We start from the raw sequence: 23,061 nt of genomic DNA on the forward strand, positions 1-23,061 counted from the left end.
CAACTGTGGTATGGCATTCCTGACAGGGAGACACGTCCATCATGCATGAGGATGTATACAGGTAAGATAGTCTAGCGTTAGCTAGCTACATTTTCAGATATTACATGTTTCAAATTTTGACAAAGTGATTTCATTTCAAGCTAAATTGTACTGTTAGCTAGCTAGATAACATTAGCTGGCTGGCTCCCTTGCCGACATTTTTATTCATATCCCAGAGTTGTATTAATGCAGGTTAGTAACGACATTATTTGGCTCTGTGTTCATTGTTGTTTAACTAGCTAACGTTAGCTGGCTGGCTCGTTAGCTGACGTTACGTGTGTGTGATCTTAAACGTTGTTTACCTAGCTAGCTAGCTACATTTCTGAAGCTAAAGTGTACTGTTAGCTAGCTTCCCAGAGATGTTTTCATTTCTAGTTAGAGCCTAATGTTAGTCAAATAACATTGAACCTAGTTGGTTAGCTTCCAGCTCTGTGGCATTGTTGGCACTGTTCATTGTTGATCAACTAGCTAACGTTAGCTTGCTTGCTCGTTAGCTAAAGTTGTGTCAGTAAACGTCTGCAAAAAGGCGTAATGAAATTGTTGCCAGCAGAGCTGATTAGGCTGTTTTCATGTTATCCAGAGGTAAACAAATCATCGGCCAGAGTGTCAACTGTCCGCTCTGAGAGTGAAACGAGGGTGGGGCTAAAGCTTAAGAGGGTGTGAACGATGCTGAATGGGTGTAGACAAAGAAGAGCTCTTCACTAGATACCAAAACATTCAAAGGCAATTTTCTCAAAACTGAGTTTACAAGTTGATTAATAACTTTCAAAGCAGAATTACTTTCCCATTGTTCCTCAAATGGAGTGTATGATATACAATTTTGTAGCCCTGAGTCTGTAGTTTTATCCTATGTAAAATACACCACTTAAAATGTTACATAAGACCAAATCCAGGTGGTGGACACATTTCAGTAACGGGTGCAAAAAATGTAACTAAATGATTGGATCAGTTTAGAAATTGTATTTATTTGTCTTTGAGTAGCATAATCATTTACTCAAGTGGGTATAGAAAGTCACCGGCCACTTTCAAAATGTTCACCTTTTGCTGCCTTACAGCCTGAAATTAAAACACATAAAAAATATATTTTTCCCGGCTTTATTTACACACAGTTAACCCACAATATCGAAGTAAAAAATACAAATAAAAACTAATTCATTACAATTAAAACGGTAAAATACTCTATTTGGATAAGTGAACCCCCCCCTTACAATTGCAATTGCCAACTTGCTCAGGTATAACCGACCACCTTCCAGATCACAAATCAAGCTAATTGGCTTCCATCTATGATCAATTGTACTGACTTTAATTAGTTCAGAATAAAAGCATTTGTTCATAGAGGACTCCACTGCTTAGTAGTGCAATTCAAAGCAAAGAATCCACGAAGGGCAGAAAGGTACTTTCAAAAGATCTACGAGATAAAGTCGTGGAAAGGCACAAGTCGGGATGGATATAAAAGGATTTCAAAGGCTTTGTCCCTCGGAGCACAGTTAAGACCATTATTAAGAAGTGGAAGGCGTATGGCACCACCCAGACCCTGCATAGATCAGGCCATCCCTCCAAACTGGATGACCGGGCAAGGAGGAGACTTCAGACCTTCAGGAGCTTCAGGCCTTTATGGCAAAGACTGGTCAATGTGTGCATGTGACCAGAATATCACAAGTGCTCCACTAATCTGGCCTCTATGGGAGGGTGGCAAGAAATAAAAAAAAATCCCCAAAAGCCACATCAAGTCTCATTTGAGCTTTGCCAAATAGCACATTGTAGATTCCGAGACTAAGTGGCAAAAGGTGGTGTGGTCAGATGAGAGACAAATTTAACTTTTGGCCTGAATACATCTTACCACCCGAAGAACACCATGCCTACAGTAAAGCATGGCTGTGGTAGCATCCTTTTGTGTGGGTATTAATCTTCAGCAGGGACTGGATAGACTCGAAAATGGACAGTGCAAAATACTGACAGATTCTTGGAGAAGAGGGCTGCAGGTTATTACTCACATGCGCCAGATACACCTTGTGTAGACCTTACTGTGAAATGCTTACTTACAAGCAATTAACCAACACTGCAGTTCAAGAAAGAGTTAAGAAAATATTTATCGAATAAACTAGGAAGATGGTTTACATTTCAACATGACAATGGCACAAAGCACACCGCCAATGCAACCATACAGTGACTGAAGGACAAGAAGGTCCTTGAGAGGCCTAGTCAGAGCCCTGACCTAAATCCCATCAAGAATCTGTGGAATGACTTGAAGAGTGCAGTCCATGAGCGGTCACCACGCAGTTTGACTGAGCTTGAACAATTCTGCAAGGAAGAATGGGCAAATATTGCACAATATAGGTAGTCAAATATTGCAAAGTTAGTAGAGTTGTATTCAAAGAGACTCATGGCTGTAATTAAGACAAAAGGTGGTTCCACCAAGTATTAACTCGGGGGTGGTCACTTATCCAAATAGGGTATTTTACTGTTTTTACTTTGAATACATTTTCAGATTTTATAAACATTTTTCACTTGGATATTTTGGTTACTGTGTGTAAATAAAGCCGGAAAAAGTCTGATTTTTATGTGTTTTCATTTTAGGCTGTAAGGCAACAAAAGGTGAACATTTTCAAAGGGGGTGGTGATGTTCTATACCCACCGTACATGCAAGACATGTTTTTAGGATGTTCTTGGGATGATGTGTCATGGTCCCCTGGAGGTTTTGTTTAGTTCCCGGTTTGTCCCAGGGACATCCCAAAGGATATTTTTAGGACATAAGATCAGCATACCCCAAATCCAGATGTTGTGAGTTTAATCTCAGGTGGGGTCATATTGACAAGTCAGTTAGTGGTCATGCCAAATGTACCATTGAATTACTTTACTTTATAATGGTTTGGCACACCTGGGACCATGAAGTGACAAAAACCTCCGGGGACCATGACACAATGTCTTAAAAACGTCTTTGGGGACGTTTTTACACAAGGTCCTGATCACTTTAGGGGACCATTTTGTGACATTCCTGGGACGTCCTAGCAACAAATGTTTGTTTGCAGAGACATTCCCTTGGGACCATCAGGCAACATCCTAATGACTAGTAAAATGAAAGTTCTGAGAACGTCCTACAATGGTCCGGACATAGTCCTCAGTGACGTTCTGGTAACTTAAAGGGCACTACTTACAGGGCACTAGACACTCCGACCAAACAGGGACCTGTATTGAACGTCCTCTTATGGTCCTGAGGTTAACTTTGTGTTTTAATGTTCCTAGAGTGGGATAACCTCTCGCTGAAACCTTTAAAGGGACCTAATGGGAACGTCATCCAATGTCCTTAGGACATCCGGTTTGCTGGGAACCCAGTTTTAGACTGAACTGAAACTTACCAGAGAGAGGAAGGCAATGCAAGAGTCATATCTTTGCCCTAAATCTGTCCGTGTTAAGCAGAGCCTTAATTATTAAGCTGGTGAGATTTTTTTGTATGGAGGTAATGAATGTCGAATTTAGTCAAGATTAACACAAATTACTATATGTGAGGCTTATTTGATCTAATATAAGTTGTGTAATACCTAGGTTGTGTACTAATATACGTGTGAGGCATGTGACATACTGGCAACTTAAAAAAAAAAAAAAACACTATCCCTGTTGAAATTCAAGACGGGCTATGCATATCACGCCGATGAATTTAAAATGCCTTCACCATATACATCCTTATCAAATATTCAACTCCCCCTCATCTTTATATCAGAGTTGTGCCTGTTGTTCACATGCGTATCTATCCCCTCATTGTGGGAGGGGGGTGTTGACATGAATCTGGTTCCATCTCCACTCTGTAAGGCAATGTGGTCTTACAGAAAGGCCTTTTGAATATATTTGTGATCATTAATCATCAAATGTATCATTTGCTAATCCCATGAATGAAATGTTTGTCTTCAAATTGAGGATTGTCATTATACATTTTTCTTGACGACCCGATGTTTGCTAAGTAAGAATGGAAGTGAAATAGTACTCCCCCCCCCTTCACCCCCAATGGACTCAGATGCAAAGTGTTCCTCAAATGTGTGACAGTTAGTAGGCATGCCATTGAAGAAAGAGTTATTTTAGTTATTACATTATTGGTTCAAGTTATTACTCTATAGATTTTTTTTACAACTTTATAATGTAACAATCAGCGCATAATGTAATATAATTACAATCAGCGCATAATGCAATATAATTACAATCAGCGCATAATGTAATATAATTATTTAATTATTACATTATGCACACAAACTTTACTGCATTGTGTTCAGCATCTTTATAACTTTATTAGCTTTATTACATTATATATATATATACAAAAGTTATTACATTATTAGCAGTTATTACATATATGGCAGTTATTACATTATCAGTTGTGACAGGGTTTACAGTGTGTAGAGGGTGAGGGAAAGGGAGATAAAGGGGAGGGCAGGGGAAGTAGCGAGACAGGGGTTAGAGGAAAAGGGAGATGGGCAGAGATTGAAAGGGAAAGAGAGCGAGGGAAGGAGAGAATAGCAGGGTGAGCGGGAATACCAGGAATTACCAAACTGTCTGCACCAGCCATCCAGCAAGAGAAAGAGTAGAGAGTGAGGAGAGAGCCAGAGCGACACAGAAGGAACAGCTCATCCTTCCACTGCACACACACTAACGTGCATACATACACACAAACACATTAATGTGCACCACAAACAAATAAATACACAAACTCACTCACTTAAATAACTTACCACACATACACACACTGTGAGTCAAACTCTCCGCTGCTCCCCACTTTCCTTTTCTCTCTTCTGCAGCTGGCTGCTCTGAGTGAACTGAGACCAGGTCGCTACTATTTTTAGCCCCACGATGGAGGGGATGGATAAACGAATGGGTGGAGAAGAGGGGGGGTAGGGTGGGGTAGGAGAGAGGGACTTGTTTTTTAGAAGTTTTGCTATAGAGACCTTGCTGCTTTGCATGGAAGACTGTCAGAGTGCTTTTACAAACTCGACGTAAGCTGACATACCTTGGCTACTGGACAGTATTGAGATAGATCTCAGCCAACCTCAGAATGCTGCCAGACAAACTAACAGTCCCTCAAAGCGCTTTCCTCTGGATTTATCCCTCTGATTCGACCATTGTGTAGGTTTCTTTAGATTTTTTTCCTGTGTTGTGTCGAGGAACTAAAGGAGCTTATGTGGATTGCCCCGCGATGGAATGTAGCCTGGCTCCAAAAGCTCACAAAGTTGACCTTTTCCTTTCCCGGGATTGGGATTCGGATCGGTGGACGCACAATGTTCCCCCTCCGGTGGTAGACCTGGGACTCCCGCTGCTCTGATACTGTCAGGCCACAGGAGAAGGCGCCTCTGAGGATTTAAAAACAGACAATCATACACGGAATTCGGGATGCGGCGTTTCGACAAGCTCAAAAAGTCGTTCCCTTTCCTGGCACACTTCCATGTGTATGGAGTAAGTCTACTTGTTTCCTCTCGTTGGCAAGTTGTTTTGATATTGGTGATATGGTAATGAAATTAATGGGTATAATCGTGGCTGGTCTGGTAATAGAATTGTGAGTGTATCCAAGGCATTTCTACCAAGGTGGAGGAAGTTGGGTGAAGATAAGTTTCCTCAAATGAAATATTTTTGTGTCGCCTATGCTTGTATGGGTCTATCCTATGTCAAAGTGTACGCACCTGACACAAACACATGCGTTCAGTGACATGTCTCAACATTGATATATGCAGTGGTAGGCTGAACCTGTCCACATCCAATGTATTTTGATATGTAAGATCAATTAACATTACTAAGCTTGGTTTCAGTGGCAATCATGTTTTAGTTAGAAGCCAGACAATTCTTGGTTTCCTCCTGGAATTATTAGAGCTGTGTTTGAAAACCCATACTAACATACTCTATACTGCAAACTTAATGAGTATATACCACATACTATATACTATTAGTTAATTTTAGTATATTGTAAGAAAACGGTATCCTTTCAGTTGTGCGTACTATGGCTTTGCATGTCTACAGGAAGTTGATGCTGTTGCTATGCAACCTCTTGCTAGCTTGAAGCATAGCAAATTACTAACTAGACTTTGGGTGTGTTTGTCAATTCAATAAGGAGTGTCATAGTGCGCTCTGGGCGTTCGTAAATTCAGGGCGTTGTCAGATTGTCCGTTCAAAAATTCGGAGCATTTTGCTCTGGGAGCATTCAGAGCGCACACTGGACGCTCTGGCCAAGGAGTAGGAGGGTTGATCCGAGCCTTCTGACTGGCAGTCAAGCACCCAAGCTAACTTGCTAGCTACTTTCAGACACAAATGAGAGAACATCTCACTCTGACCATTTTACTCACCCTAACAGAGCTAGTTAGACTGTTTTTGTTATCCAGAGGTTATGGTTATTAACTGTTGTGTTTGCAATTTTTTTACATTTAAATTATTGACAGACGTTTACTGACACCGGCCACATTCAATGGGTGTTGAGCATTCGTAAATTCATCAGTTATTCTGCGCTCTGCCTCTGGCAGTCAGACGAGAGTGCTCTGAAATCGGAGTAGATAGCTAGAGCGAATTTACGAACGGGCCCGAACGACTAGACCACTTAGCTAAGCTATGAATGACGTGAATAATCTAGTCAATAAACATTGGGTAGTTAGTTAGCATAAAGTAAATATACTGGCAAGTTCAATGTACTAGTAACCAACTAACAACGTTACTGTAAGTAGGTGGCTAGCATACACGGTATACTGCTGCTGTAATGATATGCTGTGCGGTTCGTAAGGATAGCGTAGCTAACAAATTGTCAGCCAACGTGTAATTTACTTTATTAATTTATTCCATTGCTCAACATTTTCTTAACATTTGTCATAATTAGTTAAAGCAAAGAATTTGTATCCCTTCTCGTCAGACTTCGGCTGCATATTTTCCGCCATTTTCTTAAAATCTGAAAACGTTGTGAAGCCAGAATTGCATTATGTGCCCTAAAAGCACGGAAATAGTGTCCACTGCGTGTATACTTCGTATTTTGATGAATTTTGTACTACATCCGGGAACTTTTGGCATACTAACTATATCCATACTATGAGCAATAAGCATACTATATACTTAATTTATGTCACAAATAGTATGGTTAGTGTGGTTAGTACACTATTCGTACACAGCTTAGATCTTTTGAACGTAGGCAAATCTCACTGTAGTTCTAGTGTACGGTTAATGTTGGCAGGGCTGGACAATATGGCCTTAAAATAATTTTTACTTATGGGCAATTTCACAATATACACTGAGTATACAAAACATTAAGGACACCTGCTCTTTCCATGACAAATACTGATCAGGTGAATCCAGGTAATCCAGCTATGATCCCTTATGGATGGCACTTGTTAAATCCACTTCAATCAGTGTAGTTGAAGGGGAGGTGACTGCCTCTAATGACTCCCCATCCTGCATGAGGGAGCATAATCATCGCCTGACACTAATTAGCATAACGCAATGGACATAAATATTCCTAGAAAATATTCCTATTACTGAAAATCACAAATGAAATATATTGAGACACAGCTTAGCCATTTGTTAATCACCCTGTCATCTCATATTTTCAAAATATGCTTTACAGCCAAAGCAAGACAAGCATTTGTGTAAGTTTATCGATAGCCTAGCATGGCATTTATCCAGCTAGCAGCAGGTAACTTGGTTCAGAAATCAGAAAAGCAATCAAATGAAATTGTTTACCTTTGAGCTTCGGATGTTTTCACTCACGAGACTCCCAGTAAGATATTTTTTCCAAAAATATTATTTTTGTAGGCAAAATAGCTCCATGTGTTCTTCACATTTAGCTGAGAAATCGCCAGGAAATTGCAGTCACGAAAACGGTGAAAAATATTCCAAATTAGCTCCATAATATCGACAGAAACATGGAAAACGTTGTTTATAATCAATCCTCAAGGTGTTTTTCAAATATCTATTCGATAATATATCCATCGGGACAATTAGTTCTTCAGTAGGACCGATTGGAGTAATGGCTACCTCTGTATTCTACGTGAGAATCTCTCTGGGAGCATCAGGTGACCACTTGCGCAATGTAGTCGCTTACGGGTATTCTTCAACATAAATGTGTAAAACTACGTCACAATGCTGTAGACACCTTCGGGAATACGGAGAAAGAGTAATCTTTTTGATAGCCCATTCACTGCTCAATAGGGACGCATAGGAACGCAGCGCTTTCAAAACATGAGGCACTTCCGGATTGGATTTTTCTCAGGCTTTCGCCTGCAACATCAGTTCTGTTAAACTGACAGACAATATTTTTACAGTTTTGGAAACTTTAGTGTTTTTAAGCTGTCAATGATATGCATATTCTAGCATCTTGTCCTGACAAAATATCCCGTTTGCTACGGGATTTATTTTCTTCCAAAAATGAAAATACTGCCCCCTAGTCACAACAGGTTATTAAAGAAGGATTTTTAAGCCTTGTTAAACTGGGACATAGATTGTTTATGTGCCATTCAAAGGTTGAATGGGCAAGACAAAAAATATTTAAGTGTCTTTGTTTTTGGGTATGGTAGTAGGTGCCAGGTGCACCGGTTTTTGTCAAGAATTGCACTGCTGCTGGGTTTTTCCACACTCAAGTTTCCCTTGTGTATCAAGAATGAAGGATATACCACCAACTTGACACAACTGTGGAAAGTATTGGAGTCAACATGGGCCAGCATCCCTGTGGAACGCTTTTGACACCTTGTTACAGTGCCTTGCGAAAGTATTCGGCCCCCTTGAACTTTGCGACCTTTTGCCACATTTCAGGCTTCAAACATAAAGATATAAAAATGTATTTTTTTGTGAAGAATCAACAACAAGTGGGACACAATCATGAAGTGGAACGACATTTATTGGATATTTCAAACTTTTTCAACAAATCAAAAACTGAAAAATTGGGCGTGCAAAATTATTCAGCCCCCTTAAGTTAATACTTTGTAGTGCCACCTTTTGCTGCGATTACAGCTGTAAGTCGCTTGGGGTATGTCTCTATCAGTTTTGCACATCGAGAGACTGACATTTTTTCCCATTCCTCCTTGCAAAACAGCTCGAGCTCAGTGAGGTTGGATGGAGAGCATTTGTGAACAGCAGTTTTCAGTTCTTTCCACAGATTCTCGATTGGATTCAGGTCTGGACTTTGACTTGGCCATTCTAACACCTGGATATGTTTATTTTTGAACCATTCCATTGTAGATTTTGCTTTATGTTTTGGATCATTGTCTTGTTGGAAGACAAATCTCCGTCCCGGTCTCAGGTCTTTTGCAGACTCCATCAGGTTTTCTTCCAGAATGGTCCTGTATTTGGCTCCATCCATCTTCCCATCAATTTTAACCTCTTCCCTGTCCCTGCTGAAGAAAAGCAGGCCCAAACCATGATGCTGCCACCACCATGTTTGACAGTGGGGATGGTGTGTTCAGCTGTGTTGCTTTTACGCCAAACATAACGTTTTGCATTGTTGCCAAAAAGTTCAATTTTGGTTTCATCTGACCAGAGCACCTTCTTCCACATGTTTGGTGTGTCTCCCAGGTGGCTTGTGGCAAACTTTAAACGACACTTTTTATGGATATCTTTAAGAAATGGCTTTCTTCTTGCCACTCTTCCATAAAGGCCAGATTTGTGCAATATACGACTGATTGTTGTCCTATGGACAGAGTCTCCCACCTCAGCTGTAGATCATCCAGAGTGATCATGGGCCTCTTGGCTGCATCTCTGATCAGTCTTCTCCTTGTATGAGCTGAAAGTTTAGAGGGACGGCCAGGTCTTGGTAGATTTGCAGTGGTCTGATACTCCTTCCATTTCAATATTATCGCTTGCACAGTGCTCCTTGAGATGTTTAAAGCTTGGGAAATCTTTTTGTATCCAAATCCGGCTTTAAACTTCTTCACAACAGTATCTCGGCCCTGCCTGGTGTGTTCCTTGTTCTTTATGATGCTCTCTGTGCTTTTAACGGACCTCTGAGACTATCACAGTGCAGGTGCATTTATACGGAGACTTGATTACACACAGGTGGATTGTATTTATCATCATTAGTCATTTAGGTCAACATTGGATCATTCAGAGATCCTCACTGAACTTCTGGAGAGAGTTTGCTGCACTGAAAGTAAAGGCGCTGAATAATTTTGCACGCCCAATTTTTCAGTTTTTGACTTGTTAAAAAAGTTTGAAATATCCAATAAATGTCGTTCCACTTCATGATTGTGTCCCACTTGTTGTTGATTCTTCACAAAAAAATACAGTTTTATATCTTTGTGTTTGAAGCCTGAAATGTGGCAAAAGGTCGCAAAGTTCAAGGGGGCCGAATACTATCGCAAGGCACTGTATGTCCATGCCCCAACGAATTGAAGCTGTTCTGAGGGCAAAAGGGAGTGGTGCAAATCAATATTAGGAAGGTGTTGCTAATGTTTGGTATACTCAGTGTATATCTCGATTAAATACAAAAATAAAAAAATATTTCTCTAAATAGGCTTTGTTGTATTTTTGCAATCACTGATCTGGGTTTCGAATTTTGTAACAGGCATTATAGAAAATTAACCCAGGTCTCATAAACAATCTCTCAAACCCAAGCCCACGTGCTAGTGAGTAGCCAGCTAATCTTTTTATATTTAAAATCCAGCCGTCTATTTGCTAGCTAACAAGGTAGAACAGTTTAATTGTTACAATGTTCCCTCATTTTTTACGGCAATGAGTAACATTTCAGGTCTGCTTAGTGCAAACTTGAAAGTTCTGTGCAACTTCCAGCACACGTTTACTGTGAACACTGAGCTGTACTCGCTTTAAGTTACGATTTCAGACAGTGGTAACGTAGGCTACTGTGGCTCTTTGATCACAATGTAGGCTTACCAGAGTGCCCTAACATTCAAAACAATGGAGAAAATGCGTCCCATAACATTTTAACATGGAAATAGCTGTTCTATTGTTCAGCCTACAGTAACAGCCAATGTGTGGTGTTCAATGTAGGCTTACATTCCATGAGACCTTTGAAAAAAAAAACATGCAGGGCTTGACATTCTTATGTATCCACCTGTCCTTCAGGCAATGAGGTGAATGAAAATGTTGTTGTGTTGTTTGATGCAAGAAACCACTTTACAAAATAAAATGCATTATTTCCATACCATTATTACAGAGAATTACAGACAACTGATGCTGCCTATTGGCTACTTAGCTTATTCAAGCCTGTCTCAAAATAGGTTTCAAGGATGTCTGGACATGTACACGTTTTGTGCTCTCGTAGGAAGCAATCACTCCCCCTTTGCTAACTACAAATGATCTATAACTGGGCTAGTAACTCACTAACTAGCAAAGCATATGAACAAATTTGCACACATGGCTCATGTTGTAAACACAGTCCAGTTCAAAGTGAATGACACATCCATATATAGCAATGGATATTTGCATATAGGCCTACTGCAGCTCTGATTGGTTATGCCGCACTGGTCTTTGTAGAGTACAGGCTGAGTTGTGCATGTCAATGCAATAGAATCTTACTCTGATGCATTCTGCCTACAAAAAAAATGTCTTGCATAGTTCACTTTGTTTCGGTATGTTGCATTGAAAGTGGCTAATATTGCGTTAATTCGATCCCAGTTCCCACAGTAAAGGGAAACATTGATCGTGTTAACTAACTAGAAAGTTGAGTGAAGTTCAATCTGATATTTCTTCTGCATGGCAGTACCGGGGAGCTATGTACCCTCGGGAACATTGGTTATGAACACACCCTTCTGTCCGTCTTCAACTGTTTGAACAGCATGCTTGTCCACTTTGTGAAAATGTTGAAATAATAATAATATTTTTTAATGCTCATTGCACTTTTTATAAAACACAGACTACAGCTAGTATAAGTCTGGCTAAAATGCTGCTAGCAGTACGTGGTACCGGAATGTTGCTCACAACAGAAACTGAGCATTAATTTTCCAGAATCAATCAACCCATTTTAGTAGGGTCTGCTCTTCACACAATTTGAGGAGTTAAAACACAACCTTTCTAACGATACCCTTTTTAACTTCTCTGTTACCATAAAATAATGTCTCAATGTGTTTCGGTGTCCATATGACGGATTCTGTTGGATCAAACCTCAAATGCAAATAACGAGTTGAAGCTGATTGTTGTCAGAAAGGAAGAAGTGATCTTTAATCTTTGTTGCTCTGAGTGGCAGGGGGAGGCGTTTGGTATCTGTGTCTGTGGGAAGATACACAGAAACGGAGGAGTGAAGGAGACGACCAAAAAGTCAACATGAGAACAAGCGGACATATAAGCTCATAAAAACTAAAAATAAGAAAAAAACTTGATTTTTGCGATACAGGCGTTTGGAATATTGCTCAAAATTAACTTTATATACTGCCCCGGGCCAAAATGTAAATTAGCTTGGATTGCATAAATCCCTGACCCAAAGATGGTTTATTGCCAATGAAAACTCAAGTAACTTCTGCAGCTGGGTATTTTTGAAGCAACAGAGACACTCTGAGACAGACAACAGGTCATGATGTTCATTGCTTCACTTTGCCAAATGTCAAAGCCCTTCCACATGACGGTCATTGTTTCACATTGCGAGGCCAATGCTAAATGCCTTTACCCAGTTATGAACTGCAATGATGAGTTCCATTTGCCTGTTTAAAAAAACTTGCTTAATAATTTTCTCTGGCTTGACCAAACCTCACCACAACAGCTGTGCTTGCTCTTCTTGAGCTTAGGACGACATACTAACACAATCTACCCACTAAATGTATTCTACTAAACACACTAATGAATACACTATATATACAAAAGTATGTGTAAAAAAATAAAAAATAAATTAAAAAAAAGTACACAATTCAAATTAGTTGTTTCAGCTATTTCAGCCACACCCGTTGCTTCACCATCTGGCAGTCTGACGAACAAATCTGGGTTTAGTGGATGCCAGGAGAACGCTACCTGCCCGAATACATAGTGCAAACTGTAAAGGTTGGTAGAGGAGGAATAATGGTCGGTTTTTCATGGTTCAGTCTAGGCCCCTTAGTTCCAGTGATGGAAACCTTAACGCTAAGGCATACAATGACATTCTAGACGATTATGTGCTTCCAACTTTGTGGCAACAGTTTGGGGAAGGCCCTTTCCTGTTTCAGAATGACACTGTCCCCATGCACAAAGTGAGGTCCGTACAGAAATGGTTTGTCAAAATCGGTGTGGAAGAACTTGACTGGCCTGCACAAAGCCCTGAACTCAACCCCATTGAACACCTTTGGGATTAATTGTAACTCCAACTGCGAGCCAGGCCTAATCACCCAACATCAGTGCCCAACCTCGCCAATGCTCTTGTGGCTGAATGGAAGCAAGTCCCCGCAGCATTGTTCCAACATCTAGTAGAAAGCCTTCCCAGAAGAGTGGAAGCTGTTATAGCAGCAATGCCAATGATTTTGGAAAGAGATGTTTTGAAGAGCAGGTGTCCACATACTTTTGGGTATGTAGTGTACAAGTCTAGACATCCTAAACAGTCTCCATGTCTCGATTAATTCTTGAGACGCTCTGACTTTAAGGCTAATGTTACAAGTGGTCGAAGTAGGCATCCACAGATCCAGTTGAGGAAAGCACTGCTTGCTTTTGCCTGGCTCTGTCTCTTTTTGTTGCCTGACTCATTTTGTCTCAGGAACACTGAGACAAATTCCTCTGGGCTGACTTGTGGAGACTACAGGGAGGTTTTTTGCGCAGCATGTCTTGAGAGCAGTCCAGGACCTTTTGCATTTCTTCATTCCGACTAGGGGAATGAGTTCTGGCCAGAAGCATTTTTCACCAGGGACTTCTTGTAGCTCTTCCAACTCCATTCCATTACTCCAAATCCTCCCTCCTTTCTCCCTCCACTTGGAGGTGAAAGTTAGTGAGCTCAATCCTCAAGGAAAAGACAGCATTCTGAAAACTTGTGGTGGATTTGTCATTATATTGCACTTCATATCCAATTGTTTCAGACCAGAAGGTGCAGATGAAAGAAAGGTGACAGAGACCTGACCAGTTTTTTTCATACCAGACACTGCAAGTCAAGGGAAGGAGACGAGCAGAGAAAGCCACTTTAGACCATTGAGATGCAGCCTTTTCTGTTGGCCAGCATTCCACACCGCCCCGTGACAAGTGACACCTAGCAGCGGAACACCTCGTCCAGCTTCCGCCCCTCGTGCCTCCTAAGCGCCAAATCCGTGTACACAACGTCAATATTTCTCTTTCTACTGCCAACTGCCTTGCTCCAAAAAGGTTAGTGGAAACTTACTACCAGGGCACAAGACTGATACCATTTAGTGGCATTTTGCGACCCTTTGACTTGACTGTGTGATTTGCGATTGGTGTGAGCTGCAGATTCTACATAGTCACCTCACTCAAAGCGTCCTATTTTTAGGAGGCTAATGACATGATTTGGTCAAACAGTAAAGTGCATTATCCTCATGATTCCTGTAATGAAAGTGTCTGTCCTGAGTCAGATGCTGTGCCTGTTTCGCTGGGGCCTGCTGCTGTGATGAGCGAGCTGCTCTCACTGCCTCTCCCATTGCGCTCATGGAGAAAAAGAAAAGTGTCCTGATTTGTATAACATTTCAAAATCCAATAGTGGGAAAACACAACTTGTTTAATATTTGTTTGTTTAATGAAGAGATGTTCCTGAGTGTGGATGTTTGTGTGTGCGTGCTGACAGCTTTGTTGAAGAGAGGAGGTTCTCAGCGTTCTGTAGGTATACCTTTGAGCTCTATAGCACCTATTTGACAACCAATCAATTTGATATGGCTTTGAGATACGGAGCATGCAAAATGCACGTTGGCCATTGCGTGTGTATGGGCCTCATTGGGTAGTATGCTACAACTGCAAAGTTTATTTTTAGGACATTACATTTACTGTTAGATTATTACATAGCTTATACCAGTGGGTATTACATTTAGTATGCAATCTAGCTAGTGTGTTTTGAGTTTCCGCTTACTCGGGTGGTGAATTAGCCCCAAATAAATTAGCCTATGATGAAGATCTAGGCAAATTAATCTTGATTGAACAAAAGTCTGTAGTCCTATTTTTAACAGTAAAATATAATAAAAGCCTAATTGCCAACCCAAAATTCATGACAATCACTGGATTAGGTTGCACATCAATATATCTCGAGTCATGCATTCTTGCTTGAACTTGTTAGATGAAACCTATTTATTGAATACCATCTCTGTAGTCTATTACACTTTTTAAAGCACTGTTGAATGACATAAAATGATTAGGCCTACTAATTCGTTCTATTCCCTGACGCCGTGAAAAAAACTGAAAAGGTTAGTGGCACCAAGGGAATATGTTAGTCTGGAGCCCCAACAGTCTCCCCTCTTTCCTTTGACTCCTGCTTGTTCTCGTGTTGGACTGGACAGATGCTAAGATTGTTTAAACGTTTCAACCCCGACATTTAACCTCTTTTCGGTATCAGCTCTGACAAGCCTGGCTGCCAGGCAAGGGATGTCGACTCATGTCTTAGGCACTGCCACGAGAGGTGACACTTTGGTTTCAACAGCTAAGCAGGGAAGTTTCAGCATCGTGTCCAAAATGAAGATTTACAGAAGTTAATGCATGAGTAAAGTACCTTGTAGAAAAAATAAAGTATCTTGTAGAGCAATTTCTTTTTCCGTTTTCCACAATACAGTTTAGCATAGTGGCTTTTATTCAAACACCTGACTTCAGCGAATGAATTATCTGAGGATAGCACCCCAGTAAACAAAGAGAGAAAAGCATATTTAAACCCTGCAGGCGCGACACAAAACGCAGAAATAAAAATATAATTAATGCTTTACCTTTGACGAGCTTCTTCTGTTGGCTCTCTAATATGTCCCATAAACATCACAAATGTTCCTTTTGTTCGATTAATTCCATCGATATATATATATATATATATATATATATATATATATATATATATATATATATATATATATATATATATACAAAATGTCCTTTTATTTTGCGCGTTTGATCCAGAAAAACACCGGTACCAACTTGCGCAACGTGACTACAAAATATCTCAAAAGTTACCTGTAAGCATTGTCCAAACATTTCAAACTACTTTTGTAATAGGTATTTTTTTAACGTAAATAATCAATAAAATTGAAGACGGCATATACTGTGTTAAATACCGGAGGAAAACCGAAGCGGAGCGTGCTTTCAGGTCACGCGCCTCTAACAAAGAGTACACTTGCCTCATTCTGAACAGTGTTACTTCTTCATTTCTCAAAGGAAAAACCTCAACAAATTTCTAAAGACTGTTGACATCCAGTGGAAGCGATAGGACCTGCAGGATAGTTGATTAGAAATCTGGATTCTCAATGAAAACCCATTGAAAAGAGAGTGACCTCAAAACAAAACAAAAAATCTGAATGGTTTCTCTTCGGGGTTTTACCTGCCAAATAAGTTCTGCTATACTCACAGACATGATTTAAACCATTTTAGAAACTTCAGAGTGTTACTAATATGCATATCTTAGCTTCTGGGTCTGAGTAGCAGGCCGTTTACTTTGGACACGCTTTTCATCCGGATGTGAAAATACTGCCCCCTGTCCCAAAGACTACTTTCTACTTGGGGGTTGTCGAAATGGATAAAGCCCTGTTGCCAGACCACTAAGAGGTGTGAAATTCCAAAGTGCTGCTTGGAACATTGAGACAGGAATATTACTGCATGTGACCTTGTAGTGGATTCGTATCAGGATGCAAACATCTGCTGTAACCATTTTGAAACACATTTGAATTAAAATAGAAGTAATCTCTTCTCATGTCACTCATTTGAGTGATGTGTCTATGTCTTGCTAGTTAGTGAAAGGTTTTTGGACTTGGTCATAAAGACCTGTGTGTGTACATGGGTGCATAAGTGTGGATGCGCTATCAGGTGTGTGTCTGCAAAAATTATGAGTGGAGATTGTACTTCATTGTCTGCTTGACTGACTAATCGTAGACTTATTTTAACTATGAAACTAAAAGAAGCGACACTCCAGTCTCCAACCCAAACCCATTAACTGTTGAACTGCGAAAGAGGAAGTCATGACCCCCTTTGCTCCTTAACCTATGACCCTGCCTTGGTCAATACCGGAATCCCATCAGTCACAAAAGGCTGATTGAGTCCTCTGACCTAAATGACATACAACTTAAAAACCTGAGTGACATCATATCATTTTGCAATGTCTAACTTTTCTGGAGATCTTAACTGCAAAGCCAGGGAAGTTGGTTTCATGTATGCTCGTGAGAATTGTTGTGAAGTTGCAATTTTATAGATCCGTTTCAGTACAACAGTTTTTGGGAAACCAATCAGATGCTACTGTACCAATGCGTGTGACATCAAGGAGTTGTCAACTTGTCATTGAGGAAACTTCCAGGCTTTTCACATAGCATTAGAAGTTTAAACAGCATAGCACAGGAGCTACTGTAGCATGATGTCTGTTTTTCTGCAGTAGACCACACACACACACCACACTTATGAGGCACTCACTGAGGCACTTAAAGACTTCCTGACACTCAGGTGACCCCTTGCTTGTCTTTTTATGGGGTCAGGTCTAGATGGGATACAGCTTTTGTCAGAAGTTGATTTAACATTTTTAAAAATGTATTTATTTATTATTTTCTCAATTTTAGCTAAGCCTAACCCTTTTCCTAACCTTAACCTAATTCTCCTAACCTGCTGCGTTATCTTAAACCTGCTACGGATAGTCCATTTTGACAAAAGTTGTATCCCTTCTAGACAAAACCCTCTTACGAAAGAGGAGACCCCGTATCTGAGGTACTAGTAATTGCTGCTCTTCAGCAACCAATCACATAAAACTTCTCCCTCTCTCTTTTTCCCCCTCACTATCGTCTCCGTTTCCGAGCCTCTGTCTGTCTGTCTGTCTGTCTGTCTGTCTGTTTGTCTGTCGGTCCTTGATCTCTATCAGGACTAGATAGGTGGATAATTGAAAGCACCTGATATCCGACAAACGCTCTGAGTCAAATGGAGAGGAGAGCATCCGGACATGTTTGATAGAAGTCAAAACAACTCTTGGTATCCTTATGACATTTGTTTGTCAGTTTCAGTTGACTGCTTTCGCCACATAGACAACTCGGCACAGTAGTCGATGTGTAGGCTATCAACCAAGAGCATGCAGCTCTATATACAGCTCTATATATTCTATGCATGGTATGTTTGAGAATGATGAAAAGGGCATCAATTGTTTGGATAGATAGGATATCTGGATAGATTGTCTGTTTGGATAGATTGACTGTGACTTTTGAGGGATGTAATGTAGGCAGGCCTACAGTACATCATGGTACAATCTGATGAGCGGTGCACAGTAGGGTACGTGAAGCCTGTTGTGTATCATCTGGACAGCAGATGCTCGTTTTCTTTTCCTGTGTCTATGTGTACTGATGTGTCTGTCTACCAATCCATGACAGTGCTAGTGTATTATTGGGGGGGGGGGACGGACGGACGACGACTGGTGTGGTAAATTGCTGTATCTGGTTCTGACTGTGAAGAGGTTGTGTAGTCTTCTAGTTTTGAGTGTTTGTTTTTTTGTACAGGTAATGTGTGCATGCGTGCGAGGAGGGCACATAATGGCTCAATGTTTAAACCCGGTTTCTCCTCCATTTTTCGTGTGTGTTTTATCCAGAAGCTAGGCAGTAATATGCAGTCGGAGGAGGGCACAGAATGGCTCCTGGAGCTGCTGATGGAGGTGCAGCTGCAGCAGTACTTCCTGCGTATCCGCGACGACCTCAACGTGACGCGACTCTCCCACTTCGACTACGTCAAGAACGAGGACCTGGAGAAGGTCGGCATGGGGCGGCCCGGTGAGTTTTATAGTGGGGGTGGATTGTGTGTGCATTCATGCTGTGCATTTTTCATCCAAGTGCATTAATGTAGTATTTGTTTGTGTATATAAGGTGAGGGCTCAACCAAGTGTGTGTGTGTGTGTGTGTCCACATTTTTCTTTTAGATACCCCTACCCGATGTGTAACAAAACACAACCATGTTTTTCCATATGTCTAAGGTCTCCTATATATTAAATGATGTTCTTTTTCTTCTTTCTTTTTTTACTGCAAAAGTTGTTACATTTCTATATATTGTGACACACCCCCTTAACTCAAACAGCACAGAATAATACCTGGCTGGAGGGGGAGTGGGCCACATAAGCTCACGTTACCTAATATCGCAAGCTTTGATATGGCAAAAATGTTTAGTACAAGTAGTCAATTGGCTGCTCTACATACAGAAATAAACAACATTACAGTAACTTAAAGCATTTTGGAAATATAAACCTGTAAACACACAGATACAATAAGCAGAAATATAAACTATGAATATTTATGGTGAATGTTAACTTCTCTTTTTGGTAGATGTTCAATTGACCACTTTCCAAGTCAATTTTGCTGTCATTCACTGCTGAATGCGTACAGTTACACGTTTTTAAAATATTTTGTGGCTATTGTTATTGGTTCCAAGGTAACCAAGTGGGCTCAGACATCGAAATCCAATTTTGGGGTCCAGGTTTCATTAAAGGGTGTTGTGTATTTAGCCTCTAATTACAGGGGCAATCACAGATATTTTATATTTTTTCTCAAATCCAATATGGTGTCCAAAGTCAAATATTGCTGCCATAATAACATTTGATGGAGGTTAAATCACCTGTAAAGTTTAATTTTTTAAACGAGAGGAGTTTTTTTCAGAATTGTGTATAACACTCCTTCATGCCTACAAAGACTGGTAGGAATCCATTTTATTCTAAATCCAATACGGCCAACATGATTACACTCAAACACCTTAGCCCTTGTTCATTTTGTATTGTGTTATTCTGTATTTAAAATGGTTTCATATGGCTCTTGGTATACTTAGGACTATGAGTGGCACTGCCATGCCTGTTGTTTGAATAGCCAAAGCCTTTTGGTCCCCTAAAAGGAGGGGACTATGTACAAAAAGTGCTTTAATTTCGAAACAGTTTACCCGATATGGATGAAAATTCCCTAAAATGTAACCTCATAATTTCAAATCCAAAGTGCTGGAGTACAGAGCCAAAACAACAATAAATGTGTAACTGTCCAAATACTGCTGAAACTTTGATTCAGTGTGTGTGTGAGCCTGTGTGTGTGTGTGTGAGCCTGTGTGTGTGTGTGTGTGCCTGTGTGTGTGTGAGCCTGTGTGTGTGTGAGCCTGTGTGTGTTTGAGCCTGTGTGTGTGTTTGAGCCTGTGTGTGTGTGTGAAGGGAAGGGGCTCGACCATAGCCTTCCAAAAAGCCACCACCAGTAAAACAAAAGGCCATATGCTGGTGTTAATCTCTGGGTTATACCAGTGTGTTAGGGCCTTTTGCCTCCAGTGCGTGCCAGGCACACAACCAACCAAGGGAATGAATGGCAGCCTCAGGAAGAAGTAGGGAAATGCCAGGCAGGGGAAACTACACTAAACAAAAATATAAACGCAACATGTAAAGTGCTGGTCCTAGGTTTCATTTGCTGAAGTTAAGTTCCCATACATTTTCCATACACACAAAAAAATATTATTTCTCTCACATTTTGTGCATTAATTTGTTACTTCCCTGTTAGTGAGCATTTTATCCTTTGGCAAGATAATCCATTCACCTAACCGGTGTGGCATATCAATAAGCTAATTAAACTGCACGATCATTACACAACTGCACCTTGTGCTGGGGACAATAAAAGGCCACTCTAAAATGTGCAGTTTTGTCACACAACACAATGCAACAGATGTCTCAAGTTTTGAGTGCAATTACAGTGCCTTGCGAAAGTATTCGGCCCCCTTGAACTTTGCGACCTTTTGCCACATTTCAGGCTTCAAACATAAAGATATAAAACTGTATTTTTTTGTGAAGAATCAACAACAAGTGGGACACAATCATGAAGTAGAACGACATTTATTGGATATTTCAAACTTTTTTAACAAATCAAAAACTGCAAAATTGGGCGTGCAAAATTATTCAGCGCCTTTACTTTCAGTGCAGCAAACTCTCTCCAGAAGTTCAGTGAGGATCTCTGAATGATCCAATGTTGACCTAAATGACTAATGATGATAAATACAATCCACCTGTGTGTAATCAAGTCTCCGTATAAATGCACCTGCACTGTGATAGTCTCAGAGGTCCGTTAAAAGCGCAGAGAGCATCATGAAGAACAAGGAACACACCAGGCAGGTCCGAGATACTGTTGTGAAGAAGTTTAAAGCCGGATTTGGATACAAAAGATTTCCCAAGCTTTAAACATCCCAAGGAGCACTGTGCAAGCGATAATATTGAAATGGAAGGAGTATCAGACCACTGCAAATCTACCAAGACCTGGCCGTCCCTCTAAACTTTCAGCTCATAGAAGGAGAAGACTGATCAGAGATGCAGCCAAGAGGCCCATGATCACTCTGGATGAACTGCAGAGATCTACAGCTGAGGTGGGAGACTCTGTCCATAGGACAACAATCAGTCGTATATTGCACAAATCTGGCCTTTATGGAAGAGTGGCAAGAAGAAAGCCATTTCTTAAAGATATCCATAAAAAGTTGTTTAAAGTTTGCCACAAGCCACCTGGGAGACACACCAAACATGTGGAAGAAGGTGCTCTGGTCAGATGAAACCAAAATTGAACTTTTTGGCAACAATGCAAAACGTTATGTTTGGCGTAAAAGCAACACAGCTGAACACACCATCCCCACTGTCAAACATGGTGGTGGCAGCATCATGGTTTGGGCCTGCTTTTCTTCAGCAGGGACAGGGAAGAGGTTAAAATTGATGGGAAGATGGATGGAGCCAAATACAGGACCATTCTGGAAGAAAACCTGATGGAGTCTGCAAAAGACCTGAGACTGGGACGGAGATTTGTCTTCCAACAAGACAATGATCCAAAACATAAAGCAAAATCTACAATGGAATGGTTCAAAAATAAACATATCCAGGTGTTAGAATGGCCAAGTCAAAGTCCAGAACTGAATCCAATCGAGAATCTGTGGAAAGAACTGAAAACTGCTGTTCACAAATGCTCTCCAGCCAACCTCACTGAGCTCGAGCTGTTTTGCAAGGAGGAATGGGAAAAAATGTCAGTCTCTCGATGTGCAAAACTGATAGAGACATACCCCAAGCGACTTACAGCTGTAATCGCAGCAAAAGGTGGCGCTACAAAGTATTAACTTAAGGGGGCTGAATAATTTTGCACGCCCAATTTTTCAGTTTTTGATTTGTTAAAAAAGTTTGAAATATCCAATAAATGTCGTTCCACTTCATGATTGTGTCCCACTTGTTGTTGATTATTCACAAAAAATACAGTTTTATATCTTTATGTTTGAAGCCTGAAATGTGGCAAAAGGTCGCAAAGTTCAAGGGGGCCGAATACTTTCGCAAGGCACTGTATTATGCTGAATGCAGGAATGTCCACCAGAGCTGTTTCCAGAAAATGTAATGTTAATTTCTCTAACATAAGCTGCCTCCAACATCGTTTTAGAGAATTTGGCAATACGTCCAACCGGTCTCACAACTGCACACCATGTGTAACCACACCAGCCCAGGACCTCCACATCCGGCTTCTGCACCTGCGGGATCGTCAGATGTGGGAGGACGGGGTGCTGAAGAGTATTTCTGTCTGTAATAAGGCCCTTTTGTGGGGAAATCTTTTAAATTGTTGCATGTTACTTTTTATATTTTTGTTCAGTATTAAACCATGGCTAGCAGAGTACCATAATGAGTCAATCTTAAGACTAAAGCTTTTTTGTACGTTTAAATCTAAGGATACTTCAGCTAGTATAAGGGACTGCAGATTACATTTGGCTATGTAGCTAAAACTGGTGAAATGTTTGTACATGGTCCCTGTCGAATAAACAAATAAAACAAATAACTTCTCCCTCTAGTTAGCATTCGAATGGTAACAATATTTTATGGTTATTTATCTGATGCCTTCATCCAAAGCAGCAAATCAGTCAACAGAAGTGCCATGCATTATTACAATAACATTTGGGAGGCAAACAACAAATCTATAAACCATATTGTGATATCCCAAGGAGCCCTGCTGCCAAAGAGAAGCTTTGTCTTCAGTAGGTCACTCTCTTTCTGTC

At 40.6% G+C, this 23,061-nt stretch overlaps 1 protein-coding gene across 9 annotated transcripts in view; it reads left to right on the top strand.

Moving 5' to 3' along the window:
* Positions 1 to 23,061, top strand: part of tnk2b (tyrosine kinase, non-receptor, 2b) — a 173,447-nt gene that overhangs the window by 97,910 nt on the left and 52,476 nt on the right. For 5 of the 9 annotated variants that reach the window (XM_090181791.1, XM_021612735.3, XM_090181793.1 and 2 more), the window contains one exon: positions 18,635 to 18,812. In XM_090181791.1, the coding sequence (XP_090037917.1) occupies positions 18,650 to 18,812 (163 nt within the window). In that variant the 5' untranslated portion in view covers positions 18,635 to 18,649. Of the gene's footprint in view, positions 1 to 4,499; positions 5,476 to 13,694; positions 14,248 to 18,634; positions 18,813 to 23,061 lie in introns of those variants that run through there. The other 4 variants (XM_090181789.1, XM_021612732.3, XM_021612734.3 and 1 more) reach the window with 2 other exon arrangements.

This window comes from Oncorhynchus mykiss, chromosome 8 (assembly GCF_057628025.1).
Source record: "Oncorhynchus mykiss isolate SJ-2025 chromosome 8, ASM5762802v1, whole genome shotgun sequence".
Lineage (NCBI taxonomy): Eukaryota > Metazoa > Chordata > Actinopteri > Salmoniformes > Salmonidae > Oncorhynchus > Oncorhynchus mykiss.